The sequence below is a fragment of the Gasterosteus aculeatus genome, chromosome 8 (assembly GCF_964276395.1).
Source record: "Gasterosteus aculeatus chromosome 8, fGasAcu3.hap1.1, whole genome shotgun sequence".
Taxonomy (NCBI): Eukaryota; Metazoa; Chordata; class Actinopteri; order Perciformes; family Gasterosteidae; genus Gasterosteus; species Gasterosteus aculeatus.
The window spans coordinates 21,110,477-21,136,794 of NC_135695.1; the positions used below are offsets into that span (position 1 = coordinate 21,110,477).

General features: G+C 48.5%; 5 protein-coding genes and 1 long non-coding RNA gene across 15 annotated transcripts in view; 3 read left to right on the forward strand and 3 right to left on the reverse strand.

Annotated features, from left to right (window-relative positions):
- Positions 1-759, reverse strand: part of herc2 (HECT and RLD domain containing E3 ubiquitin protein ligase 2) — a 39,039-nt gene extending 38,280 nt beyond the window's left edge. For 5 of the 9 annotated variants that reach the window (XM_078108717.1, XM_078108716.1, XM_040183417.2 and 2 more), the window contains exon 1: positions 518-759. The gene's annotated coding sequence lies outside the window, so the exon portion shown is untranslated. Of the gene's footprint in view, positions 446-517 lie in introns of those variants that run through there. The other 4 variants (XM_078108718.1, XM_078108714.1, XM_078108713.1 and 1 more) reach the window with 3 other exon arrangements.
- nipa1 (NIPA magnesium transporter 1) lies at positions 270-3,837 on the forward strand. Of its 2 annotated transcripts, none has more exons than XM_040183431.2 (5): positions 270-764; positions 2,130-2,177; positions 2,546-2,636; positions 2,733-2,893; positions 3,102-3,837. In XM_040183431.2, coding segments are annotated over exons 2-5 (744 nt in total). In that variant the 5' UTR covers positions 270-764; positions 2,130-2,176; the 3' UTR covers positions 3,593-3,837. The 2 variants fall into 2 exon arrangements, with proteins under 2 accessions (XP_040039365.2, XP_040039362.2); XM_040183428.2 differs by lacking the exon at positions 270-764 and adding an exon at positions 1,345-1,612.
- Positions 2,247-5,240, reverse strand: LOC144411495 (uncharacterized). The gene is made up of 2 exons (XR_013468683.1): positions 4,714-5,240; positions 2,247-3,622 (listed from the first exon to the last, which is right to left on the reverse strand). It is a non-coding gene; the product is annotated as an uncharacterized LOC144411495 (long non-coding RNA).
- Positions 4,667-8,720, forward strand: nipa2 (NIPA magnesium transporter 2). The gene is made up of 6 exons (XM_040183426.2): positions 4,667-4,930; positions 6,083-6,284; positions 6,699-6,755; positions 6,998-7,088; positions 7,335-7,495; positions 7,584-8,720. The coding sequence occupies exons 2-6, from the start codon at positions 6,146-6,148 to the stop codon at positions 8,225-8,227; spliced, it is 1,092 nt and encodes a 363-aa protein (XP_040039360.2). The 5' UTR covers positions 4,667-4,930; positions 6,083-6,145; the 3' UTR covers positions 8,228-8,720.
- The window catches only part of cyfip1 (cytoplasmic FMR1 interacting protein 1), a 20,238-nt gene continuing 2,570 nt past the window's right edge, over positions 8,651-26,318 (reverse strand). The window contains exons 2-31 of the mRNA XM_078108719.1: positions 23,515-23,632; positions 22,916-23,005; positions 22,605-22,682; positions 22,167-22,268; positions 21,906-22,087; positions 21,453-21,549; positions 21,035-21,163; positions 20,850-20,954; positions 20,377-20,468; positions 20,080-20,197; positions 18,626-18,748; positions 18,390-18,515; positions 18,147-18,313; positions 17,774-17,921; positions 16,970-17,123; positions 16,607-16,763; positions 15,984-16,080; positions 15,605-15,681; positions 15,145-15,253; positions 14,950-15,069; positions 14,621-14,820; positions 14,443-14,530; positions 11,274-11,417; positions 10,950-11,040; positions 10,586-10,716; positions 10,421-10,493; positions 10,179-10,273; positions 9,587-9,825; positions 9,355-9,502; positions 8,651-9,163 (exon numbers count right to left, since the gene is read on the reverse strand). Of these exons, the coding sequence (XP_077964845.1) occupies positions 8,999-9,163; positions 9,355-9,502; positions 9,587-9,825; positions 10,179-10,273; positions 10,421-10,493; positions 10,586-10,716; positions 10,950-11,040; positions 11,274-11,417; positions 14,443-14,530; positions 14,621-14,820; positions 14,950-15,069; positions 15,145-15,253; positions 15,605-15,681; positions 15,984-16,080; positions 16,607-16,763; positions 16,970-17,123; positions 17,774-17,921; positions 18,147-18,313; positions 18,390-18,515; positions 18,626-18,748; positions 20,080-20,197; positions 20,377-20,468; positions 20,850-20,954; positions 21,035-21,163; positions 21,453-21,549; positions 21,906-22,087; positions 22,167-22,268; positions 22,605-22,682; positions 22,916-23,005; positions 23,515-23,631 (3,762 nt within the window). The 5' untranslated portion in view covers position 23,632 and the 3' untranslated portion in view covers positions 8,651-8,998. The remainder of the gene's footprint in view (positions 9,164-9,354; positions 9,503-9,586; positions 9,826-10,178; positions 10,274-10,420; positions 10,494-10,585; positions 10,717-10,949; positions 11,041-11,273; positions 11,418-14,442; positions 14,531-14,620; positions 14,821-14,949; positions 15,070-15,144; positions 15,254-15,604; positions 15,682-15,983; positions 16,081-16,606; positions 16,764-16,969; positions 17,124-17,773; positions 17,922-18,146; positions 18,314-18,389; positions 18,516-18,625; positions 18,749-20,079; positions 20,198-20,376; positions 20,469-20,849; positions 20,955-21,034; positions 21,164-21,452; positions 21,550-21,905; positions 22,088-22,166; positions 22,269-22,604; positions 22,683-22,915; positions 23,006-23,514; positions 23,633-26,318) is intronic.
- On the forward strand, positions 12,501-14,073 carry fndc9 (fibronectin type III domain containing 9). Its single transcript, XM_040183434.2, is given in 3 exon segments — positions 12,501-12,618; positions 13,254-13,784; positions 13,787-14,073. Coding segments are annotated over 2 exon segments (627 nt in total). The 5' UTR covers positions 12,501-12,618; positions 13,254-13,304; the 3' UTR covers positions 13,934-14,073.

The window sequence follows — 26,318 nt, forward strand, 5'->3', positions numbered from 1 at the left end:
CTGGATCAACGTGCAACACGCATCCGCCCCCCTACACCGCACAACACCAGCGCCGTGCAACGTGCAACGTTACTTTTGCATTAGCTTGATTCACAAGGCCAAAGATGTAAAACGTTATCCACAAACGTAACGTCAGTTAGAGTAGCATTCCATGCTAGCAAGGACACGGTCGCCGTTCACCTTCACGTCGAGGTGTTTACCAGGTTTCGATGCCCGTGATGACGAACGCTGGTCCCGGCAGGATAATATCGCGCACACGGACACACACTGACACAGCAGAACTACGCTCGCCGACGCACAACGCAAGGGGAACGTCCACGTTAGCCGCGCGGCTAAAGCTAGCTAGCCCGCGAGCCAGCTAGCGAAGCCGGGGCCACCGACGTGCATCATCACTCGGGCCAACGGTGCCGCGGGCTCCCGGGGCGCGACGCCGAACCCAAAACAAGACGCGATATCCCGGTGGACGTTAGCTACACAGCCGGTGACATGTCACGTCGTTGTAACGTGTTTAATTTACCTGCGGGGTCGTCTCCTCGAGCTATTCTCGTCCGCTCAGCTGCTTCGCCGCCGCATTAACGAGACGCTCGTAATGGACTTGATTGACGGGTCGCCGACTGGGGCACGAGGCTCGGCACCATAGTCGTCACCGGGAGGTTAGTGCAGTTGATCTGCACCGCGGCACCCTGCTGGGGAGGGCTTTCCGACGCGAGGGGACCGCCGCCGAGTTTACGCCCGCCCACTCGTTCCGCCCGGGGTTGCAAAAGGTGCGTTTCTTCGGGATTTCGAGGCGGGACATCGAACCGTCCACCAAGCGGCACCAAGAGTCCCAGCAAGTCTGGTTTTATTTCCCAGATGTTTTATTTACATGAAGGGTAACATGTTTGATATAGTTTAAGTAATTGATTTCATTATATAGTGCATTTATTTCACCATATAGCTTTAGTTGATTTTTTTGTGGAGAGTATTTATTTCACAGATGTTTTATTACAGTGCATACAGTGCATTTATTCACATGTTATATTTAAATGCAGTTACATATTTCATATGGTGTTTGATGTTCATTTAATCATCGATTTCATCATTTCCAATTTACTGTACTTAACATTTCAAAGTCATTAAATCCCGAACATATCCCCTGGAATATTTGTACTATTCCTGTTTTGTATCTTTAACAGTCACATTGGACATCATCATGCTAGTGTCGTGGTTTTCTTTATATACATATATAGATATATTGTAATTATATTTATTTATTATATTCTTTATTTTTTACGCGACCTGCACCGATACTTTTATTTTGACAGTCCTGTCGACGCATGCGCACTATGCGCGTCTCGTCCGGTGACTCCACCCACCGGGTGCTGCCGGGTGCCCGATGCGCAGTGTTTGATGCGCAGTGTCCCGGTGTCGGGTCCAAACTCCTTAAACCGGGCAGCGTACTTATGACAGCATAATAAGTCATTCTAATAGACGGTGAAAATGGCGGCCGAGGCGGGACAGACCAGTGTTTCGTTTCCGGTCTCCGGGGTGGTGATTGCAGTAGTTTCTAGTTGCATCAATGGCTCGACTTTTGTACTTCAGAAAAAGGGAATATTACGGTCCCGCGACAGAGGTAGACGCGTCCTGCGCGTTATTCAATGTTCTTATTCTCAAATAATCTGCTGTTTGTATGTCCTCAAACTGCGGAGACCAGCGCCTCTGGATGTGAAATACCGAAGCAGGAAATGAAATACCTCTCCGTTAATATTAGTAGTATTATTTATCTCTGTGTTTATTTCTATTTTACTAATTACTTCTATTTACAAGTAATGCTTTTTTAAGCATTAATCAGAGGTTTAGTTTATGATAATTGTTCATGCCGGTTGTTTATTTTATCATATAATTAATTTTACTTTGAAGTAAATATTTATTATATATTATTTTTTAAGTTTAAAATTATTGTTTTTATTATTAATTTCTGTTCTTTTTTTTATTTCCTTGATTTATTTCTGTATGGCAGCAATATTTTTGTCATTTTTATTGTGAGGCACTTCTTCCTGCAAATAAAAGGTTCTTTATGATTAAATATTGTATATATATTTATGTATTTTATTTGTAGGACTAAAGTTGCTGCTGTGTTCTGTCCTCAGGATGCTCGTACCTCACAGATGTGGTGTGGTGGAGCGGCACACTGGCCAGTGAGTATTGCGCCATCTATCGACTCGGATATTTAATATATCATATTTAATAACTGGACAGCATATATACGGTAAATCTCAGTATTCTGTAATCCAACTATTGTCTCCTATAGTCAAACTGACATAGAGAGAAATAGTTTTTCCAGATAACTTTATTTTTTAAGTCAAAACACAATTTCAGATATTTCTTAAATCCTTTTAAAGTATAAGTGGTTGTTTTAACATTTACAGTAAAAAAACTGGGCTGCACATGAACCCTCAACCAACACCAGAAATCACATTCTGAATTGAGTGCATCGTCTCTTACGTCACGTTACGTCTCCCCAACGTACCTGAAATGTTTTGACACACCTGTTTAATCTCATCAGTGATTATCGGTCAAATTGGGAATTTCCTGGCGTACAACGTGGCCTCGGCCGTGATCGTCACTCCCCTGGGAGCCCTCGGAGTCTTATTTGGGTTAGTCCTGATGTACCGGGACATCGAGCAGCGACTGAACGCTTGATCCTCTCGGGCCGCCATGAATAAGTTGTTGTTGTTGTTGTTGTTTTGCAGCGCCGTTCTGGCCTCGCGGGTCCTCGGGGAGCAGTTAAACATCCTGGGGAAGCTCGGCTGCGTCTTGTGTTGCTGCGGTTCCGTGGTGCTCGTCATGCACGCCCCTAAAGCCGCGGCCGTCACGTCCCGGCTGGAGTTGGAGGCGGGGCTGTCGGACCCAGGTGACCGGATCAACCTTTGTCTGTTTCATTTCATTCGATTTGCTAATGTTTGTGTGCACTGGAACTTTTTCTGGACTATTGTTTTTTTTTATTTGAAATGACGTTTGGCACCATCGCATTGTGTTTATTCTCATGCGCCCGCCCCACAGCCAAACCCCCTCCATATGCAAACGGTTTGAATGAACGTGGCGTGGTTTCCCCCCTGCAGTGTTTGTGGCGTACGGCCTCCTGCTGGTGCTGCTGCTGCTGGTGCTGATCGCGTGGATCGCCCCGGCCCACGGCTCGTCCAACGTCATGGTGTACGTGGCCATTTGTTCCCTCCTGGGAAGCTTCACCGTGCCCAGCAGCAAGGGGCTGGGCCTGGTGGCCCCAGGCGTGCTGGGGGCGGAGCCGGGGGCGCTGCCTCTCTTCCTGGGCCTGCTGGCGACGCTGGCCGTCAGCGTCCTCCTCCAGTTCTTCTTCATCAACAAGGCCCTGGAGAGGTTCAGCTCCAACGTGTTCGAGGCCATCTACTACGTGGCGTTCACGTCCAGCGCGACCGTCGCCTCGGGCCTCCTCTTCAAGGAGTGGACGGCGCTGACGGCGGCGGGGGCGGCGGCCATGCTGTGCGGCCTGACCACGGTGTGCGTCGGCGTCGTTTTACTGCGCATCTCGCAGGAGGCTTCCGTCACGTGGAGGACGACGAAGAAGACGGAGTGACGAGGAGTTCTAACTTTATTTATGCGGCACCTTGAAACCGGACAAAGCAGCAAAAACGGAAAGAACAGGAAAGAAAGACAGAAAGACAAACTAAGAGTTAAAGCCGGATAAAACATGAAAACACTCATACGACTAACAGGAGGAATTTAAAAGACTTGAATCTCCTCTCAGATACATGTGGAACATTTCTTAGTTAATATATAACTCACTAACACCACTCAGAATAAAACTTGTTTCCTCTTGAATCATTCTGAGAGCACTTCATTTATCAGCTTCATACGTTTTTATATATTGTGAAAAGCATCAAAGAGGCTTAAAAGGATTGTTTGCTGGATAAATAACAGAATAATTGTGTTGTACTTTCCTCTGAGCTTCAGGCCCTTTTTTCCTCAGACACACTTTTACTTATTCAGTGTTTCCTGAATAATTCAGTGTAACTTTAGAAGTGGCCTCCTTTAGAAGTGGAGTCAACCCGCGTTTAACTAAATGGACGTGTTTTAAAGCTCATACAGAAAATATAAACTAATAGTTCTGTGGACACTTTGCGTTTCTGTTTGGATGTGAAACCGTCCAAAATGGGATTTAGATTCTGGATTATACATCTGTATTATAAACAGGTTCACAGGATTTCTACGATTAGTCAGAATTGTTAACATACAAATAAATACAAACTGTATGACAGAAATACAAACATGAAGTGCCTAATATAATAAACATACTAGTCAAATTAAGTAGTAAATTAGCAGAAATTTGATTAACTAATGGATGCAATATAAAAAAGTAACATTGGAATATTACTGGCGCCCTAAAAGCATTTTCTTTGCTAGAATGTAAAACGATGAAACTTGAAACACAAAGTTGATTGAAAACTGAATAACAATAAATTATGTCCTCACTGCATTTAAAAAATGTACATTCATTTCAAATAATAAACTATACAAATGTAGATGGAATACCAATTCACACACATAAAAACATGAACGAGGTTTGCGTAATATAAACTCATTTTGCTTGTTCTAACGCGGTCTTCTATTCCTGATCATGTAGTTTATTACTCTGTAACTTAACGCGAGGAATTACTGCAACAAAACGCCTCTGTCTCCACTTCCGGTGCGGATCACCTGTGTGGTTCTGGACCCGCGGAGCTCCGGACCAGCGGCCGCCGCTTCCCTGATAAGCAGCAGAAGAAGCTCGCAGTGCGGCAGTCGCGGAGCGGACAGCGCGGCAGCTATGCGATGGTTAGCCACGGAACCCGGAAGTAGGCTAGCCGTTGGCTAACATTAGCTGCTAACACGTTTGTTCTCGTCGGGGGGGAACCGACCGCCACCTCTCGAACAGGTATTGAACTCCGCGTCGAAACGTCCCGAACCCGGGAAACGGACCGGCGCTCGCGTTCTTCACGTTTTACGTTAACCGACTCGGCCGGCCGGGCCGGCCAGCTAGCTGTCGGGCTAATTCGAGCTAACGCGGCCAACGAGGGGCAGCCTCGCAGTAGAAATGCGGCTGAAGTGATCCACGTTGTACCGCCGCGGAGCCGCCGCGGTGCTGCTTTCCCCGGGGAGGACGTGCTGACGTGCGCCGGTCGGTTGGTCAACAAGCCGGGAGGTCTGCTGCTGGTTCATCGGAAGTTCCCAGCAGCCAAATCCGATCGGGGTTGCTTGTCAATTCCGCCCCAGAGCTACGGAACTAGTTAGCGATGTGTCGTTAGCTCCTGGAGCTAAACGCCTTTAACGTTTAAGGAGCTGAAACTCTTCCAGCTACATTTAATGCATCGTTTATATGTTTCACTGCGATGATCACCGAGTGGGGTTTGTTTGCATATTCAAATTATACCTTTAAAAAAATATATCTTATTTCAATATGGGGCGGGTGTTCCTTTCCATCTTTATATCATGAGTTTTACCCATTATCCTTTTTTATTTTATTTTATTTTATCTGTATTTTTATGATGTGACTGGTATTTCCTTAGTTTTATTCATTACATTTTCTATTTGTATTAATAGTTTAAAATCAAGTGTCATTTTTATGTGTTTTAAGTATTTTTTAATTTGTATTCTGACATTGGTGACCTTTTCCCTTTTTAATGCATTATTACATTTACATTTTTTGAAATTTTCCATCTCGTTATGTGTTTTATTAACTATACATATTTTTTTTACAACTTTTAATGTGTTGCTATTTTAATTGTAAGCAGGCGTTGTTCTCCATATGTTTTTCCATTCAGTCCCAGTTTCCACGTTTCGTTTTTATTGTGGAACATCCGGTTCCGCGTGGCGTCTACTGTAACCTCCCCAGGCGTGTCATGAATTCCTGAGTTCTCGCGTTCGTACTATTGGCCGCTCCTCGGGTCGGCTGCCGCTTCGCTGTGCGGGTTTCCTCCCGCACGTTTAGACGATGGTGTTCCTCTCCCTCACACCTCCGGTGGGTCGCCGGAGCCGGATACTCGCCACATACGCACCAGCTGATCACATCTCTGAACCCTTCCCTCAGGCGTCCGGTCCGAGCCGCCCGGCGGTGAACGCGAGTGACCGCGACCACGCGTACAGCCTCGCTATGGGTCAGGACCGGGGCAAGTACGACTTCTACCTCGGCCTGGGGTTGGCCGTCAGCTCCAGCATCTTCATCGGGGGCAGCTTCATCCTCAAGAAGAAAGGACTCCTGCGGCTGGCCAGGAAGGGCTCCACGCGGGCGGGTAAGGCGCATCGCACCTGAGCCACGGCACGCCCTGCTGCCCTTGTGCAACACCAGTCGGCTGATAACGACCTCATTGTGTTTTGTCGTCCTACACGCTCAACTTCCCCATCAGGAAACAAAAGTGGTGCTTTCCATGTGATTCTTTGCAATGAAACTCACCTGATTTGATGACCGCGTCAGAACACACACACACACACACACGGCCTTTAATGTTTTTATTGAAAGTATTTCATCTGTCTTTTCTGCATATTTTCTAGTAAAAGCTTTTTAATTCAGGGTCTGAACTTTGAGTCCGTTCAGCCGACCTTCAGTGCAGCTTCCTGTCCAGCAGCGCCGTGTTTACATACATCAGCTGTTTGCGTGTTATTCAAATAAGTTCAATTCTTTTCTTCTTTTTTTTTCTGCTCTCCAGGCCAAGGTGGCCATGCATATCTAAAGGAATGGCTCTGGTGGGCGGGTTTACTATCAAGTAAGTAACCTCCGTACTTAAAGTGCTGATGAGCAAAAAGCCTTTTTTTTAATGTCTCATTCAGTAAGTTTTAGCGCCACTTGTTCATGTAAAATGCTGCCAAACCACCACATGACTCCCAGGTGCCTTTCGCGCTGCAGATCAACCAAACCCATGTTTGCATTGGTGGCGCCTTTCGCTTTGTACTTGGTACACTTGACCCCCTCCGCCGTGATTCATGCGTCCCCCCCCCTTCCTGACAGTGGGAGCCGGTGAAGCGGCTAACTTTGCAGCGTACGCCTTTGCTCCGGCGACCCTGGTGACCCCACTGGGAGCACTCAGCGTGCTGGTCAGGTACGTTGAACTGTACTTTACGCTTTATACAATACGTCCATTTCAACCATAAGGATACAAACTCAGACAACTTACAACTTGCTACAGATCACAGCCACTATAAGTACAATTTCCAAGGTCTACAGTTAGTCTGAAGAGGTGTGTCTTTAGTTTGCGGTGGTGAAGATTCGGCTCATTTCGGAGGCAGGACGGCACGCCGCCGGCTCCTTTCTTTCGCGGTTAACAAAGCGTCTGTTCTCTCCGCAGCGCCGTGCTGTCCTCGCACTTCCTGACGGAGCGGCTGAACCTGCACGGGAAGCTGGGCTGCGTGCTCAGCATCCTGGGCTCCACCACCATGGTGATCCACGCGCCGAAGGAGGAGGAGATCAGCAGCCTGGAGCACATGGCCGAGAAGCTGGTGGACCCGGGTGAGCAGCCGACCGGACTCCGGTATCGGTAACTGTGGAAACGAAGCGCCGCCATAAAACGTAAAACGCCGCCTTTCTCCCCCTTTAGGGTTTTTTATCTTCGCCACCCTGGTCATCATCGTGGCGCTCATCTTCATCTTCGTGGTGGCTCCCCGTCACGGTCAGACCAACATCCTGGTCTATATCACCATCTGCTCGGTGATCGGCGCCCTCTCGGTGTCCTGCGTCAAGGGGCTGGGCATCGCCATCAAGGAGGCGGTCGCCGGCCACAGCGTGGCGAGCAACCCGCTGTCGTGGATCCTGCTTCTGGGCCTGGTGGCGTGCGTGAGCACGCAGATCAACTACCTGAACAAGGCCCTGGACATATTCAACACCTCGCTGGTGACGCCCATCTACTACGTGTTCTTCACCACGTCCGTGCTCAGCTGCTCCGCCATCTTGTTCAAGGAGTGGGGTCACATGGGCGCCGCCGACGTCATCGGCACGCTCAGCGGCTTCCTCACCATCATCGTGGGCATCTTCCTGCTGCACGCCTTCAAGGACGTCAGCGTCAGCCTGGCGTCCCTCGCCGTGTCCATGAGGAAGGAGGAGCGTCCGTCCCCCGCCGCCGCCAACGGCACGGCGTCCCACTACGAGCTGCTGCGCGGCGAGTCCCCCGAGGACATGGAGATGGGTCCGCCTTTCGAAAGCGTCTCCAGGAGGAACGGGGCGATGACTTTGTGCGATCATTGAAGTCTTTTTCTTTTAGCTGACCGGCTGCGGCAGTTACGTTTACCTTTTGACAATCAACTGTGTGGGGACGGGGACGGGGACATTGGTGGGACTGGAGACGGACCAGCGGATTGTAATTAACGTTTGATTTGCCTTACTTCTCTCAGACTGACCTGGTCATCAGTTGGAACTTAATTCCTCCGTAGCGCTGTAAATACTGTTGTTTTTAAAAGAAATGTTCCGTTATATCTACATATTCATGCACTGATTACTTTCTATCAATCAATGATGAACGGGTTTAATATATAGACTGGATTTAAAAAGTCACCATGATTGAGTTTTCGTGATACTTGAAAGTTAAAAAAAAAAAAAACATCTTTTGTTGGAATTTGTTCTGAACTTTTCTTTTGTAGCAAAAACACAAAAGCTCTCGATGAACCAACAGATTTGTTACATATTTATTGAATTAAAATGATTAAAACAAGGCACAGTGAATAAATGCTTTTCACGAGTATGAGCGGTTACTTTTTCCTTTAAAATGTTTAGCATGCATGTTGGACAGTAGAAAATGATCCCTCCACCTGTTCTGGTTCCACCACTGCAAACCCTTAAATACTCAGCTGATAAAACTAATTTCCCCCCCCCGACATCTAGAGCGCTCTGCCAGTATAAAACACAATAGTTCATCCCATTTCTGATAAGGCACGTGTGAATACAAAAAGGAGTAATGAAGGCAAACGAGGCCCCGCCGTCTCTTGTTGGTCAGAGCGGCGCGGCAGCAACGTTCGTTCCTCAGCTGCTGGCGAGCGACTGGTGGATCGGAGGCTGGAAGCAGCGGACGTGTTCCACCGGCATGTTCTCTCCGTCTCCGGACTTCAGGTACTTGTTCAGGATGGCGAAGATCTCGTTGTTGAGGACTTGGAATTTGCGGATTCTCTCGACCATCTTCTTCAGGGGCTGCAGGGAAACAAAGTGACAATGTGGTGCAATGTGTAGATCACCGTGTCCCGTTTGAAGCTGCTTCAATAAGTCAAAATACCATCAGAGCCCTTCAATCATCTGAACTTTCTACCAGATTGAGTTGCACCATGGACACGTCAAGAAATCCGATCATTTTAAATCAAGAAGATAGTTAGCGGCCCGCTCACCACGCTCTTGATGACCTCGTCCTTGCCGTCGTGTTTCTGCACCTTCAGGAGGTGGTAGCTGAAGTCCAGGACGTCGAAGCGCCTGTGCTGACCCAGCAGGGAGATGATCATGCAGCCGGCCCAGTGGAGGCCGTCCCCGAAGCACTGCCTGAGGAGACAGAGCGGGTTCTGCGGGTCAAGGCGCCGCTCTCTCTGCGTGCGTGCGTGCGTGCGTTGCTGCTGCTTCACTCACTCCACTGTGAACTCATGGGCTCCCACCGGGATGCAGTACACAAACTGCATGGCGCTCCACAGACGGTGGAACTCCACGCACTCGTCCACGTGCATCACGCCGTTGCTGGGCAACGGGCCCCGCCAGATGGGGTCGTCCAGGAAGCCTCGCACGCGCGTCAGGATGACCTCGAACATGGACAGGCCGCAGCACAGCCTCTCTTTGGTCAGCAGGTCGCCCTCGCGAGCGATGGCGATTTGCTGGAAAGGAAAGCGAGAGCTGCATTCTGTGCAGTGACCAGCGGGGGGCGACTCTGGTCCCATAGACGTCTATGAGAAAGGACTCTTGATTTATTCCCTCAGTAAACATGAGTTTATGGTCTCAGTTCTAAGTCTTCGTCAATGCAGTTGATTCTCATTTTGAGTCAAAAAGTCGGGCAGGCTTTAGGGCGGGGCTACACAGTGATTGACAGGTCTCTTGACCCTTGAACCCTTTCGAGATGTGTTTTCATTTGATTAGAGTTCATTTTTACTTTGGGTGACGTCCCGCTTGCCTCGTCCACTCAGGACGGCTCTAAACTCGCGACCTTTGGGTGTTGTAGGACCGGCCGTACCTGAGGAGTCCCAAGACGCTCGATCAGGGGGACCAGGTGCAGGGCGGTGTATTTGGCCTCCAGGCGCTTCATCTTGGCGTCCAGCCGCTCCCCCTCTGCACACAGCGCGGCGAGGACGTGACATTAAACATTTTCTTTAATCACAGACAAACCGTCGGCGTATCCGAACCCCGAGGTAACTCCCCCCGCGAGCCTCACTAGAGAACATATCCACGCTTCAGCGGCTTCTCTCCCGCGCTCACCTTTGACGTGGACTCTTGGAAGGATGTTCTGGAAGGGCGCGGCGTGCAGCAGGTCACACACCTCTTCCTGCGACTGGGAGAAGGAGTGAAACCACGAGTCAAACGGCATCCTGCACGGCGCTGAACTGAAGGGGCCGCGCGTTGGCGCCCGAGAGGGGAGCGTACCAGACTCTGCTCGCTCAGCAGACAGAACAGCATGGCGTTGCCCACCTCCCTCAGGTTCTGGAAGCACACCGTCTTCAGCTCGGCGTACTCCACGATGTCCTTCAGCTGGTGGTGAAAGAACTCCAGGATACCTGGACGCAGAACACGGGACATGTCCTCTCAGTGTCTCATTCGCTTAGGATGAAAACGGCTGCTGTGGTGAAAAGCTTCTTATTACACCTTCCAAGATGTTCTGAAGCGATTTGAGATTTTCTTTTTTTCACAACACTTCTCGAAAGGATTTCAATACAATGTAATCAAAGTATTGAACATTCTGTTCCATCAGCGTCGCGCTTTGGCGGATCGATCGATCGGTCTCCGTTACCTGGCGAGCCGTACTCGTGACGGGGGAGTCTGCAGATCTTGGGCATCACCTCCATCAGGGTCTTCACGTACTGCATGATGGTTCCCTGAAGCTGCAGGAGAGACGGAGACCAGTAATAATAAAAATAAATAACCATCATGAGAGCTGATTAAAATTGAGATCTTTTTGAGAACTTTTTTTTACATGTTACAAATCCAAGGCGGAAGTCATTTGTTTTGGGTTGAATATCATAATTCTAAAGCCTGGTTTTCCTCACAAATGATGTGTTCAAAGACCGTTGCAAAGTTTTTCTTTTCCATCCACCCGCCTCACTGCAATACTCACCAGGCTTTTGACCACCTTCAGCAGCTCCTCCATCACCACGGCGATGCCCTGGTAGCCCAGCAGGCGGCACATGACCTTGATGTGGGGGGGGCCCACAAAGTTCTTGTAGGTGCTGAATATGCTGCTGTACGCCAGGTTCAAGGTCTGCATGGAGGCGAGAGGAGATGAGGATGATGATGATGCATCAGGGAGTGAGCAGCACTTTCACACGATTAATGTTTGGATATCAAAATCAAAACTTACTTTATATTTTTTATTTTTTATTCTCTCTTGTTCAACCTTTCAGCATTTAACACTACAATCACATCGCCGACCACCAGGGGGCGCTCAGGTGTTTTCCTTCAGATTTACTGGATCACGCAGCTTCAGCGCAGATTAGAAGAGTAATAAACTGTTTATTACTCGGATCGGCCTGTTGGATTATGGGACATGAAATCAAAGGACTTTGTCCGCAGGGCGGCAGTGGAGAGACACTCAAGAGCCCGGATTTGAAGATTCGTATTTTTGTTTACTAGTAAACGCATCGATGCGAGCAGCATCATGGGGGCTCATCCTCTGGGGAGCATGAACATCCTGAGACCAACTCATCAGCAGCTGTTCAGAGAGACAAACGCACAGATGGTCTCACCAACTGGACGTCTCGGCGATTGGATGAACAACAAACGTCCCTCAATTAAACAACAAACTTTTTATTAAAATTGTGTCCACGTCTCCCTTGAAAAATTTAATCTCAATGGGCCTTTCTTGTTTAAATAAATATTTCAAAATAAAAAAAAAGTTTTTTTTATTTATTTTAATGTAAATATTGTGGTTTTGCAGTTTGTTTTTTAGTAATCTTTTAGATATGATCATACATTTGATATTTTTAAAATTAATTAAAATTAAAAAAATATATATTAATCATTTATTATATTTAGGTTTAATTAATTTATTTTATTATTAGTTAAATATTTGTATTTATTAATTTAACATCCACCAGTCCAACACATTGGACTCAAAATTAAAATAAAATTAATAATACTATTAAAATAATAAAAAATGATTACTATGCCAAAGTTGTTGTTTTTTTCAATCATAATGACCCATTTGGACGTTTGACTGTTATTGTCAAATCCTCAGTGACAGATTTCAGCTTCCTCTCCCTCCCTTCGCTGCTGCTCTAATCCAGCTACATCCTCTAGTGAGGCAGCAGAGACAAAGACAGACCAATCCGTGTCCCACAGCGGAGACGAAGACAGACGCACAGATCAGTGTCCCGCAGCAGCAGAAGCAGCCTTCAGCGCCTGATCCTCGGGACCGGGACCGGACGTCTCTACGCCCAACGCGCGCTGACTCGGCTCCTCCGGTAAGTCACACTTCTGAAGGGACGACTCATTATTGTCCTCATTAAAAAGCGCTTCACCGAATCAGAAGCAGCTGTGAAAGACGGACTTTTATGAGACGGAACCTCAGTTTCTCTGTTGCGTTTTATCAGAGTGTAAAAATGTCTATTTGAAGATGTGCGTACTTCGAATCTGCCTTAAATCTTCCACCTGGACAGTTAGAATAGAAAGTCTATCTTCTAAGTTTTATTACTCAGAACCCCACCCGTCCCGCATGCAGGTGACGGATGAGCGTCCGCATGACGTCGTGATGCTGAACATCTGCGCGCTCGCTGCGTGTCCCTCCTGCTGGGATTATCCTCATGGCAGGATAATTATTATCTTCCTTTCCCTTAATACGCTGCTGTGGGGGGGGCGGAGGAAATCCCACCCGAACCACTGTGGGGACCCGACGGTGTCGTAGGTTTGGCCGCTGATGCTCCGACTAAATAAGCAAACATTCGTTCAGCCAGAGCCGCCTCACAATTCATGGGACTTAATTCCTCCTCCATTAAGATGTTAAACAGCACAAGTAGCGTTAAGTCGAATTTGGTAACAGCTGGTTGCGTCTTATTAAGCATGACCTCTGCTCGCATAAACACACGCGTCTCCTCTCCAGGTTCCCGTGGTGGGAACGCGGCCCCGCCCCCCCCCCCCGCCCCCTCCCCCCATGGGGGTCGCGGTCTACAACGTGTCGGCCACCTCGGCGCGGGTGAGCTGGCCCCCGTCCCCCGGCTGCCTGGACACCTTCTACAGCGTCATGTACGACCCCAACTGGAACAGCCTGATGAAGGGCTACAAGCGCAAGAGCTTCCTGCACGAGGAGCGCATCCCCGTCAGCCAGACCAGCGCGCACCTGGCCAACCTGCTGCCCCAGACCGCCTACTTCCTGTGCGTCACGTGCCAGGCGGCCAATCCGGTGCAAGACCAGTGCCAGATGTTCAGCACGCCGGGCGACAGCGGCGAGGCCCACGACCGGGCGGGCTGGGAGCTGGCGGTGGGGGTGTGGCTGACCTGCTGCGCGCTGCTGCTGGTCATCGCCGGCATCCTGCTGTGGGGTTGCCTCCGCGTCTCCTGGCCCCCCGGCGGGGGATTCGGACGCCCGTACGCCACCAGGCGGCCCAGCGAGGACGGCGCCGCCCTGCAGCCGTCCCGCCTCCTCCGCTCGGCGCCGACGGGCGGCCACGTGGGTGCCCAGGAGCACGAGATGAGGGCGCTAAGCCGCCTGGAAACCAGCCGGCGCGATTCCACGGGATTGAGGTCATCGAAGCATTGCTCCGCCCCCTGAGCGCTTTCTAATCCGCTGATGAAACTCGAAGCCCCCTGACTCGCGAAAAATAAACACTATTCTACTGTGCGGATGCTAATAGACAAGCAGTCTATTTAATTATCAAACACGCAGCGCGATTACTTTTTACCTCCGTGAACTCGATAAAATACGACTTTTGTCAGTAAGGAATCCGAATGTTTTCCTGAGAAACACCGATATCCGTTGATATTTTAACACAAAAGTCCTTAAACTGCAGCAAAGGTTCAACCGCCCGATAGCATCTGTTGCCGCTTTATTCCTATTTACCCTGTTTTTAATAAATCATTCCCACTGTGACGGGTTTCCACTTGTAATTATTAATAAATGTTTGAAAAGTGTGAACAAAAGATTTCTTCACCAGAAACAAATCTAGAATTGAGATATTTTGCACTTAAATACGTCTTTAGCCTCATTCTTATCAAAGGGACATTTTGAAACCCCGTCCGTTTTGAAACCAAAACCAAACAGCCGGTCGTGGGAGGAGGGAGAGGGTCCTGACCTTTGACCCGTACAGGTACTGCGGCTGGGCGTTGGGCGGCTTGTCCCTCTGGAACTCCTGAGAGAACGGCAGCACCGTGCGCACGAACCTGGGGGGGCGAGACAAGAGGTCCATCAGGAGTGAAAGGAGAGCCTCATCGGGCCTCCGGGGGGGGGGGAGCAGCAGCTCTGCAGCGCACCTGTTGGTGGAGCCGTTGTAGCAGTAGTTGGGCAGGAAGTCGTAGTTGAGCTCCCAGAAGACGTGCAGGGTGATCCGGCCGTAGGGCGCCGACACGTTGTGGTTGGCCTCGCGGAACATGGCGTCCATGCTGTCCAGCGTCAGGAACTTACTGAGGAGCTTGTGAGTCATGCGGTTGATGTCCAGGAGGCCCTCCAGCTCCTTTTCAACCACACACACACACACACACACACACACACACACACACACACACACACACACAATGACAAACAGGCCCCAACCGCACGCAACAGCAGATATTGCTGGATTGAAACGGAAACGGAGACGCACCATGATGGAGGTGAGGTCCTCGCTCTCGAAGCGGTTGATGGCGAGCTCCAGAGACTTGTAGAGGGCGGCGGAGATCCTCTGCGTGATGAGCCTGTTCAGGTCGATGGAGCGGCCGAGGAGCTGAGGAGCACAGCGCGTCAGTGAGGGGAGGGGGGGAGAGGGGGCGGGGTCAGAGGGACTCGCCGCGCGGCTCACCTGGACGTGGCGCTGCTTCAGCAGCGTCTCGTAGCGGTTGGAGGCGGGCCACGGGATGTTGGCGCCTTGGTTCTTACAGTCGGCCCTCAGACGTTTGTCCAGCAGAAGACTGGAAAAGAGACGAGAAGGAGTCGAGTCACCGGACGGCTCTTTGAGTCCAGAATCTCTGCACGCGGCTCCGCGTCGAGTCACAGTGAATTATTTGGGCCGTTTTAAATGAGACGTGTAGAATAAAACATTTCCGATGAAATATCGCAACTTTGTTTCCGCTGTTTTTACCGGCCCCCTTTGTCACACGTGGGGTGTTCAAGGACCTCCGGAAAGACCAAAACCCAACGACAATGACAGTATTCACTTTTATAGTGAAAGGTGTTACTTTCCTACTTCACAGCAAAGCTTGAAGCAGCAGGAAACTTATGTCTGTATTATTAATGTATTATAAATAAATATATACACTCACCTTCCTGCTAGAATCTTGTAGTACGCAAATATCTGATCAGCCAGTTTATAGACGAACTGGTCGAAGCACAAGTTCACCTGAAACAACGAAAGGTTTAAATCGACACTGGTCACAACAACACAACATTCATTAACCGTCAGAATAAATATCAGGAGAATTTTAATTTAGTGTCCTTAGATTTCAAGTCTGATCAGACACTTATTTAATAACGCAATGGGATCAAACGTTGTGGTTTAATGGGGCATTTCTTGTCGACAGTGATTGAACAGTTTGAAATGTGTGAAATCCTCGAGTTTAACAGCATGAGTTGGGTTTGTACTTTGGGGGAGGGGACGGATGGATTCAGCACAGCGATCCTCGTTGTTTGGGGTGGAATTACCTCAGCTTCTATTTCATCGTACAGGAACTGCTTCTTGAATTTGGTGAGCGCGTAGTGCGCGCTGTCGTTGTACAGATCCAGAGGATACAGCACGTACCTGCAGGGGAGGAAAGCAAGAGTTTCTCTCTCTCGAATGTTCAACCGGTACTGTACATATCCACATTACAACGTGATGTTGGATTAGACTCTTTTGGGGGGGGGGGGGGGGGGGGGTCGACCAGTTGAAGCAAAGCACTTATGATCCAAGCCGGTTGATGTGCTTAATGCTTTAATGTAAAACCTGCCTCGCTATTAGCAACATAATCCTGCAGGAAAGATGCAGAACTCACATGACAACATTTACAGTTAATCCTAATTTCTAGAATATTGAATAAAAAAAACTAAAAAAAAAAACTTTTAAATGGCAGTTTCCAGCGACCCGCACAGAGGACTCTACTTCTACTTGACTTACTCCGTAGACATTGTGAACATGGTCCACTGGCCGTTTTCCAGCAATCAACCAAACTGGAGGCTTCTTAACGTGCGCCAACAAACCGACGGGGACGTCCCGATGGACCGCGTCCACTGCTTATACTCAAGCGGCGGAGACGTCTGCCCAGAACAACCAAATGAAACACACTCACTCCATCATGGAGGCCTCCTTGGTCTCCAGGATGTGGTCCGTGAGGATCCAGGGCATGGACATCTCGATGGGGAACTGGATCCTGCGGCCCATCGTGAGTTCCAGGAAGAACTCCCTGAACCAGAGCTGAGAGAGATCGCAACACTGCTGCAAGGTCTCTGCGCGGAGGAAGAGGAGGAGGAGGACAGGAGTCCTCTAGTGAGGTTACATCAGCATGCAAAACGTTTCACTTCATGATTCCTGTCAGACAACGAGCATGGGGACCCTATTCTGTCAGGACAGCAACTCTTTCACTTTCTTATAGTAGTCAGAATGATTTATTACAACATGACATCACAGGAGACGTCACAGCTGCTTTGCTCACCACTGAAGTTCAGCAGGTGCGTGTAGAAGAAGGACTCGCGGTGGAAGCGCTCGATGTCCAGGATGGTGGGGCCTTCCAGGCCGCTGCGCAGAGTCTTCTTGGAGCCACTCTTGTCTGCGATGAGAGACTCCAGCATGGTCCTCACCATGTAGAGCTGCAGGGACGGGACAGCAGGACACGGCGGGTGAGTCACTGAAGGGTTTAACCTCCAGTCGACAGCGTTTAACACAAGCTGAAGGGATGCAAACGTTTTGTTCTCTGATATATAAACAGGTCAGTGAACGCCTCTCTGGTGAATCTTCCACGACGTCCTCACTAGGACACTAGTCCTCCTTTGGCCTCGTGGATCCTTTAAGGCTTAATGTGACCTTTTTAGACATCGGGGAGGTAAAGAGCAACAATTGAACAAAAGAATAAAAAGTCCTGACTCCTAATTTCTTTAAAGTCAATAAAATTGCATTGAATAGAATGGAGGCGTTTTGTGCATCACAGCGAATCCTTTCCTTTCGCTCACATTCAGAGAGCAACACACTCTGACCCGCTTTCATGACCCCCGCTTGTTGATTGGGTGAGATGAAACACAGACGTGAGCGGTTAGCTTCATGGTTCTGCACCTGGAATACAGATTAGTTCTTGGAACGGAGCTCTAATCTGATAAATCGGTGCGGTTTATGCAATTTAAGGGATGCCAATAAAAAAAGAGGAGCCCTGGGATTTACAAGAGGCGCATTAAAGTTGACTTTCAGACGCCTTTAAACGCCCCCGTTATCAGGCGGGAACGAGCGGCGCGTAGCGAGCAGAGACCTGCGTGCTGGAGGGGCCGACTGCTCGCCGCGGGACCGTGATGTCAAAGCCGCCCTTTGGATCCTTTTCTCCGCGGAGCGCCGGGTCGTTGTGCGGCTCTCGGCCAGCCTCCCAGTCGCACACCGTCTTCCTGATGGCCTGCAGGACGCTGCACACAGATGGTTTACTCGTGTGGGGCGAGCAGTGCATTGGTGAAAGTACCTTCTGGTTGTACTAAAATAAACATTAAACTCCTTCCCCTAAAAAGGACTCGGCTGAGCTGAGGCTCACGGTGCTGCTCTGCTTTCTGCAACTTCCCCGTAGAGGTAGAGTCACTCAGTCCTACACGCTGCCCCTTGGAGAGAAGAAAAAAAGGCGGCGTTCGCTGGCGTACCTCTGGATGACGTTCTTCTTCTTCTTGATGGCCTGTCGCAGCGGGTCGCGCAGCGTCACCTGAGCGAAGTCCTGCAGAGCCGAGTAGATGGTGTGCCGGATGGCGTGGTTGAACACGCTCTCCATGCGTCCCATCAGCACCTGCAGGCCCTTTATCATCGCCATCACCTGCAGAGCAGCGCCGCGTTTAACCGGGGCGAACTGGCGGGTTTGGAATAAACGACGGAGCGGAGCCGCCACTGACCTCCACCAAGGCGAACTTCTCCTCGCTGGTGTAGTTGTATCTGGTGGCTCTCTCGTACTCCTCGGCGTTGTCGGGACACTCCTTGTTGGAGTATTTGTCGGTCGGATGAACCAGTTTCCAGGAGTACTGGGAGGGATTTTAAAGCACCAACATCAAGAAGCAAGCAAGCAGATCCCCACGATGCTGCACAGCGTCTCCCAACTCCTCTGTCTCAACTGCGTGTTCTTCTCCCTCACCACTTCCATGACGTGAGCGCTCCACTGGGACAGCAGCTGGATGCCCTGCAGCGACAAGTCGAACAGCTTCCTGTACTCAGAGTCCGTCTTCTGGGCCTCCTGACGCCCCGACCCGGTCACCACCTACACACACACACACAAACACACACCGAAGCCTTAATGAGTGAAATGTAACTGCAGCAAAGAGGAACTGATGATTGAAGTGACTTTGTTCTCCACATTTCAATCTGATGTGTCAGTCACACGTCGGAGCCAAACCCAAATGTGACAAAGACGTTTCGTCACAGCTGAGACGTCTGATAACCACACGGAGCTTGTTACGTCTGTGGTGGGATGAACTTCATCTCCGTATTTATTCTGTTAAAAGCGCTCATATGTGAGAGAAGTAGGGGTGGGAATCTCTTGGCACCTCACGATTCGATTTTGATTCAGAGGTCAACGATTCGATTCTAAACCGATTATCGATTCATCTCGATTTTCTAAATTTTCTCAAATCTGAGTTTGCTACTCAGAGGTTGCTAATCACTTCCTACTTTATTTGATAATTAAAGAAAATCAACAGATGAATTACCTTCTCTAATTTTTTATAAAGAGAAAAAAAAGTCTTTGTCACAAATGTGATTTTCTATCAACAATGCAAGAACCAACGCAGCTTGCATTTCAACACAATATGGAAGTAGCCGATGTAAAAAATATATTAAAACAGATTCATTTTTCTTTTAAATAAAGAAAAAGCTGCGCTTAGTCTCAGACCGGTCCGTATTTGTAAAATACCGGAAAAAAGTCCAAATCTGTGAATATCTTGCCAACTTTCAATACGGATCCACTTTTTGGATGGAAATAATGGAAATAATGAGGTAAGATCTGCGCAGGATCCTCCATAGTTCGGTAAAGTTGGCAAGATATTCAGATTCAGACTGACGGACCGGTCTGCGAGCTGGACGCGTTGCTCTTAATGTGCCGGTAATGATGGTAAATGATGGTTGTAGCTGGTTGTCATCTACGCTCCACTACGATTACCGAAGGGGGGGCGTTTGTTTTATCTCATAATTTCGACTTTCTATCCCCTTCCTTCAGTGCGGAAATGGGCTTCTTCTATAGTTGTGTGAATGCGTCACTCCAGCCAATCCACAGACGCGGTTTGTAGACCATGGTGACTGGCTCCGCCCCCTTACTGTCAGAAAGAACAACAGCGAGCGTGTAGAAAACACCTTCGAGCGCGAACAGAGACTAACCTCGCGAGCGAGGAAGTTCACGCTCCGCGAGACTTTTTTTTTATTTTTTATTCCGATTATTAACTTTTCTGAATCAAGACTGAATCGTTCTAGAGAGAAATCGAAAAATCGAGAGAGAGAATACTGATTCACTCTGAAGTGCATCCATCTACCGCAGTGAAACCGAAGAAGAAGAAGATCCCATCTGTCACTCAGAGCACCGCGGATCGTCACACTGACCTCGCTGTTGCTGTAGCGAGCGAGCTCCGAGATGAAGCGCATGTGATCGTCGCGGATCTGAAGCATCTGCTCGCAGATGTTGTACTGAGGGCTGCTGGAAATGGACGTGCACGTCCACCTGCAGGGTCGGACAGACAGCAACCAGACTCTCGTTATTAGGAAAGACAAACCAACTGAGTACGTTAAAACTTCAACTTACATATTAGCATAAATGCGTTTGATACAAATACAAGAAAGTAGCTCCTGATTACCAATTATTTAATTTAATAATGACCAAATCGTTTTTCCCCCTCTCACCTGGATTTGTTCTCCTCGAAGTGAGCGCTTGTCTTGATGTAGCGGGACAACTCGATCTGCATGTCCCCGAACAGAGGGACCACCTGCAGCTGCTGTGAACGAGGAATCAAACGCACGGATCAACACCGTACGGTCGCTACGGATCGGATGCGGAAACTGGATTTATTGTCATTGTGAGTTTGAATGATATATTATAATATGTTTAGAGCTGGTTTTAGGAAGTTAAATGGCTTATTATTGATCCATAATATCTATTTCACATGTACGGGAAACAAAAACAGGATTCACTTAAGCTTCATAGATCAAATTTGCTCGCTTTCACGGAGCAGAGCCTCAACGCATCATAACGTCCCTGAACCGGACACGGTTCCGTGCGGCTCGTCTGTCAGACCTCTAGTAGACTTTTATAAAGAAAACTGTGATGAATCAACACAACTTGACAGAACAGTTGACATCGTGCGTCTCTTCAATACCTTGAAGAACTTGTCGATCTTGGTGAGGTTGATCCTCTTCTTAGCGTCGAGTTTGTAGATGTTGCTGCTGTTTCCGTCCATGAGGTACAAGCCGAACCCCATCACCTGGGAGGGGGGAAAACAGGGGTTACGTGCATGTGGACCCCAAAGGTCACCAACAGCCAAACAGGAGCCGACGTGCTTACTTTGAGCAGCATGTGTTTCTCGTTGGGAGTGAGGTACATCTTGTTCTCGTAGTACTCAACACAAAGGTTGACGATGTCGGCCAGCAGCTCATCGTATCCGTTAATCACCTCCAGCTGCTGCTGCAGAGACTGCACACAACGGATTCATGTTAAATTGGAATCGCGTTTTTTTTTTTTAAATATAAAGACACAGTTTTTCATGACCTTTCACCCCAAAAGTCCCCTGTGATTAATTCTGTAAATCCCTCAGGATGTCTTTAATCATTTGTTCTGTGCTACATTCTAGCGAGTGTGTTTTTAATGTAAAATCATGGTTCAAACACAAATGTCGCCATCTGTAACAGATAAGAGCCGTAGCTCATCTTGCGTCTTTGTCCTTGTAGCGTTGAATGAACCGAATGGAGATCATCTGACCAACCTGGGTGATCTTGTTGTGGTTTGCCAGGAACATGGACAGGTTCTGGGACTCCTGGATGGATGACGGCTCAGACATCTTTCTGAGGAACTGAGCCGCTCTGGAAGAAGGCAGCCAAGTTTATTATTTCAAACATTCAGGCTGAATAATTCATAGACATCGACCCTATATGTTTCTCCTGATAAACTCAAATTCTAGGCCTAAATCCTAGAGAAAATGTATATTATTCTCTGTACAAAGCTTTTTTCATGAGGGAAAATCCTCCTAACAGTATTAGCAGTATCCCTTTACTTTTACCATCTGTGAAAACCAGTTTGTTGTTGTAATACTGATTCTGTCCACAGGAGGCTGCAGTGCGCAGCGCCGACCACAGCTAAGTAGAAGTGTAATGATTCATGCGTCCGCGGCGCCCTCTAGTGAGCGGCGCGTGTGAACGCACGGCGCCCGGCTGGATACCGTTTGTAGGCAGAGTGGTCGTTCTTCACGCTGCACTTCATGTTCTTCAGCTCGTCCAGCACGGCGAACATGTTGATGAACTTCCCGAGGGTCAGCAGGTACGCCTCCGAGACAAAGTCCTTCCTGCGCTCCGTGTGACAGAGACGCCGGACCTCACCGCAGAAACGGTCAATGGCCGTGCGCTGGGGGAGAGGGGGGGGGGGGGGGGAGGGTTAGCATCCTGTGAGCGGGGAAACAGCCTCACCGCTGACTGTTACTCACCTGGAAGTACATGAAGTTCATGAGCTTGGTGACTTCTGGCTCCAGAACCTCCACCGTCTTCTCGTAGATCTCCACTCGGTTGGGCTGCTCGTTGCATTTCACCTGAGACGGGAAGGAATGTTTAAAAAAAGGTGTGAAAGCCTGTGAACCCTTTTCTCTCTGGGAAACCATCATGCTGATCAGCGTTCATTAAAGAGCTCAAAGGAGACGCTACAGGGGAGTATTCAACCTGTGGTACCAGTAGTTACCTGTGGTACCAGTGGTTACCTGTGGTACCAGTAGTTACCTGTGGTAACAATAGTGACCTGTGGTAACAATAGTGACCTGTGGTAACAGTAGTAACCTGTGGTAACAGTAGTGACTTGTTGTACCAGTAGTGACCTGTAGTACCAGTGGTGACCTGTGGTACCAGTGGTTACCTGTGGTACCAGTGGTTACCTGTGGTATTGCTCGTGAGCAGCTCCTCCAGGTGTACAGCATGATGGCGTACTCCTGCCCCTCCTCCAACATCACGTTCTAGTTCAACAAAGAAAGACAAACTGTCAGAAGACAAACTGTCAGAAGACAAAGTCCAAACTTTGAGGACTACAACTCCCATGCTCCACTGCTCCTTTTCTGCCTCCACACAAAGTGCCGTTTGATTCAGAGGCCGAGCGCCAATTAGACACAAAGCCCCCGGAGCCCGCGACCCAGTTCTGCAGAGTTCCACTTTGTCCCCCCCCGGCCAAAGGGAGGCCCTGCTGCCGTACCATGCTGGAGTGGACCGTGGCCTGCTCGATGTATCTGGCGATGCCGGTGACGAACGCATTTCGGTCCTCAAAGTTGGTGTTGAAGTTGGGCTGTGACGGCAAGAATAACAGCGACAGTCATGAGAAGTAAATAACAGGTAAATAACTAACAAAACACATGTACACAGCATAAAATACAATAAGGAGATGGAAGTATAACAGGTCATAAGCCTAACGTGTAGTACAATAACTGGCCTTTTCTCAGGCACCTAATAAGACATAAAAGGTAGTCGTTTTCATCTTAAAGATCAAATCAAAGAATTAAAATGATTATTAAATAGTGTATTCTTATCATTATTCAGTGAGTTTTGTGATGTGTTGCTCTGGTGAAGGTTCTTCTGAATGACGGGCGGATTCAGACATTATTGATCGGCCTTAATGGAGGTCTGAGTGTCCTCCTTCCTGTTTATTTATTGATCATTTGACTTTGTTTAATGCACCCCACGAGACGTCTCGGCGCCTGGCCCGTCTTTCGGTCTCCTACGGGACATCACGACGACTTACGACTGAATAGAAACTGGAAAGATGCCGGTGAGCAGGAGAAGCTTCGTTGTGCTCACCTGGAACATGACGGAGGAGGGGAGGGGCTCGATGCAGGGCTGCTGGTCGGGGAGCGGCAGCTCCTCCAGCAGGTCCACGTTGGAGAGGGCATCTTCTAAGGTCACTGTGGACGCCATGCTGCCGGAGAGGACGAGAAGAGCCGCCATGTTTACTGGTTGTGTTTCATGTTATAGGTGGTTTTGGTTTGACAAACGGTGGGTAGGAACAAAGGGAGCAACTCATTTTCTCATAGACTTCTATGGGACCAGAGGAGTCGCCCCCTGCTGGTCACCACAGAGAATGCAGCTTTAACACATTCTTGTGAAGGCATTGCTCACACTTCTGTACCCATTGACAGCCTTTAAAAAGCCTTCAATAATTAAACCAGTGAGCCGATGCAGACGAGGAACCTCCGGCTCTGGACAGAAGCTTCAGAGACCTTCAGGTTCCTCTTTGTGGCTTCTTCCTCCTCAGTATCAACCAACGAGCTCAGCGCTGTCAGACTCGCCACCTTTTCTCTCTCCTCACGCAGCAGAGCTCTGCTGCAACAACGAGGCCCTTTACACAAACGTGTGACACTATACACAAATCTCTGCTACCCCTCGTTGCTCCCATCATGCATCAGTGGTGTTTCCTGCCACTCACTGCAGGACAAAGTGAAGCAGGTGTGCTGCAAACGGGTAAATATAAAATCGCTCTGCTCGTGCTTTGCTCCTCGCGCTGCTGACGCGACTTTTTTTTTTTTTTGGGACGTCACCACAGAGCGAACAATCCAAAAACCTTTTGCGATCAGAACGCACGGCCGGTCAAACAAATCCGCAACGTCCACTGAGCAGCAGCACAAAAGGCCCGGCGGTCCCCGTGTGACCAGGGGTCAGCGGAGGTCACCGCCCTCCTGCTGCCTACGGATGGAGGTCTTCAGAGCGGGGGGGGGGGGGTTTCTGCGTTAGTAAACGAGTGACTTCAAGTACTCGGGTCGGCTGGTTTGTCAGCGCCATTATGGTAAAAAATAAAACGCAGTGCGAGCTCAGACGTGCACGGCGCCCACCGGCTTCAGAGAGAGGCCTGTTGCTACGGCAACATCCCACTTCCTCGTAGTAATGACATTTAGTAAACAGAAAAGGCCAAAACGCTACTTGCAAAAGAAGGAACTTGTAGGGAAGTTAGGCATCGTTTTACTTTTATTATGTTTTGAAGCCTTTTTTCGTCATGCACGCATAAAAATAAAGTCAGCTGATACATTTGGAATGTGCAGTTTCTAACGGGCCAACACACTTAAATCAAAGAAAACAGTTTTCTTTTTAGGATGTGTGAACATGAAGAGGAACCAAAACTCTAATTGGGTTATTCTTAGTGTTACTGACGCACCAAAACTTTTTACCACAATGATCTTTTTCAAACGTTGGAATCTGGTGCCTTGTCATGTTTCCATAACATCCAGCTCTGTGAACTCAGGTTTAATTCAGACTAATCACAGCTGGTAATTGTTGGAACAGTGGATAGAAAATCACAGTTGGTTCTGATGAGTTTAGTTTTTGTCCAGTTATGATAATCACAGAAGTAAAAAAAAAAAAAAAAAGGCGCCTTTTTTACATTCATATATTAGAATAATTGTCCAAATCCCTGTTGATTGTATCGTTTTATTCCACTGAAGACCCGCACTAGCAAAAGAGACTCAAGTGAATATTAGAGTCTCAGTTCAAAAGCCAAAGCATATGAGAAGTAGGAAGTTATTTAAGTGTAGGAGGTCAAAATAGAAGTCTGTTGAGAAATACTCTTTTCTTCTTGCAAAAAAGGGAAGGAAGTCAGAAGAGAAGTCTTCTTTGGGAAGGTTTACCAGACTGAACAAAAAAAGTAAGCGACACAACAGATAAGCCAGTCAGTCAACCAAGTCACAGAAACCAGCGAGGTCTGAATCACATACGAGGTCACATGACTCACCGGCAGCTTCCACACGGGAGCAAACGACCCAGACACGGAGAGTGACGGAACGCGTGTACTCGGAGAAAATAAAACACACTAAGTAGCTCTGAAATACAGCAGCGGTAAATGCGCAGGAGATAAGAGGAACACCGTGGTGTTTCTTCTGCACACTTCCTGTTGAGGCGTCCGCTCTTATCAGAAGACAAATTGAATTCATCCGTCGGGGTGAATACGTGCAGTGTGTGTGTGTGTGTGCGTGTGTGCGATTACACAGTAAGGAGCTTAAACCGGCCTCCAGAATAAACTGGGTGTGTGGTGCAGACGGCCAAACACGAGCTCTCAGCACGGAAGGAGAACATCCAGGGCAGTTAGCTGCAGCTTCTTCAGCTCGCCAAGGGAAGCTTATGGTACACGAGAAGCGGCGGATGGGACGGACACGTTGTGCCAGGGAGACGGTTCAAGTCTGTGGACTCGATGACAGATTTTAGACCAAAACATGCTTGAAACGGTCGATTCATTAATACATAAATACTATTTAAAGGGTTGTGGAGGAGCCCAAAGCAACGTACTGCTGTGGACATAATTTAGACAACAAAAAGAAATCCACCAGACTCCATTGACAAAAACCTTGATTTTACCCCTCAGAACACAGGAGTTCTTCTGCCGAGTGCATCGGATGTTTTGTGTTAGTGTGCGTTTTAAAAGGGTTGGTTTAGATTCACCAAAGTCACACAATAAGACACACTAAATGAATAACCAACTAATGGAGGCAGTAGAGGAGAGACTCCCGTGTTCTCAAGAGGTGAAATGACCATTTCTGTCAGTGGAGGCTGGTGTGTGAAACTGAGCATTGTAGGATCTGTAGAAAGATAATTTTCCCAAGTTTGTTGATTGTGATGTT

Excerpts from the sequence above, each read along its gene's own strand:
- nipa1 (XM_040183428.2), top strand. The coding sequence starts at position 1,480 with ATGGCGGCCGAGGCGGGACAGACCAGTGTTTCGTTTCCGGTCTCCGGG. Across the intron at positions 2,178-2,545 it reads GTGGAGCGGCACACTGGCCA|TGATTATCGGTCAAATTGGG; the intron begins GTGAGTATTGCG and ends TAATCTCATCAG. Across the intron at positions 2,894-3,101 it reads GGCGGGGCTGTCGGACCCAG|TGTTTGTGGCGTACGGCCTC; the intron begins GTGACCGGATCA and ends TCCCCCCTGCAG.
- nipa2 (XM_040183426.2), top strand. The coding sequence starts at position 6,146 with ATGGGTCAGGACCGGGGCAAGTACGACTTCTACCTCGGCCTGGGGTTG. Across the intron at positions 6,285-6,698 it reads GAAGGGCTCCACGCGGGCGG|GCCAAGGTGGCCATGCATAT; the intron begins GTAAGGCGCATC and ends TCTGCTCTCCAG. Across the intron at positions 7,496-7,583 it reads CGAGAAGCTGGTGGACCCGG|GGTTTTTTATCTTCGCCACC; the intron begins GTGAGCAGCCGA and ends CTCCCCCTTTAG.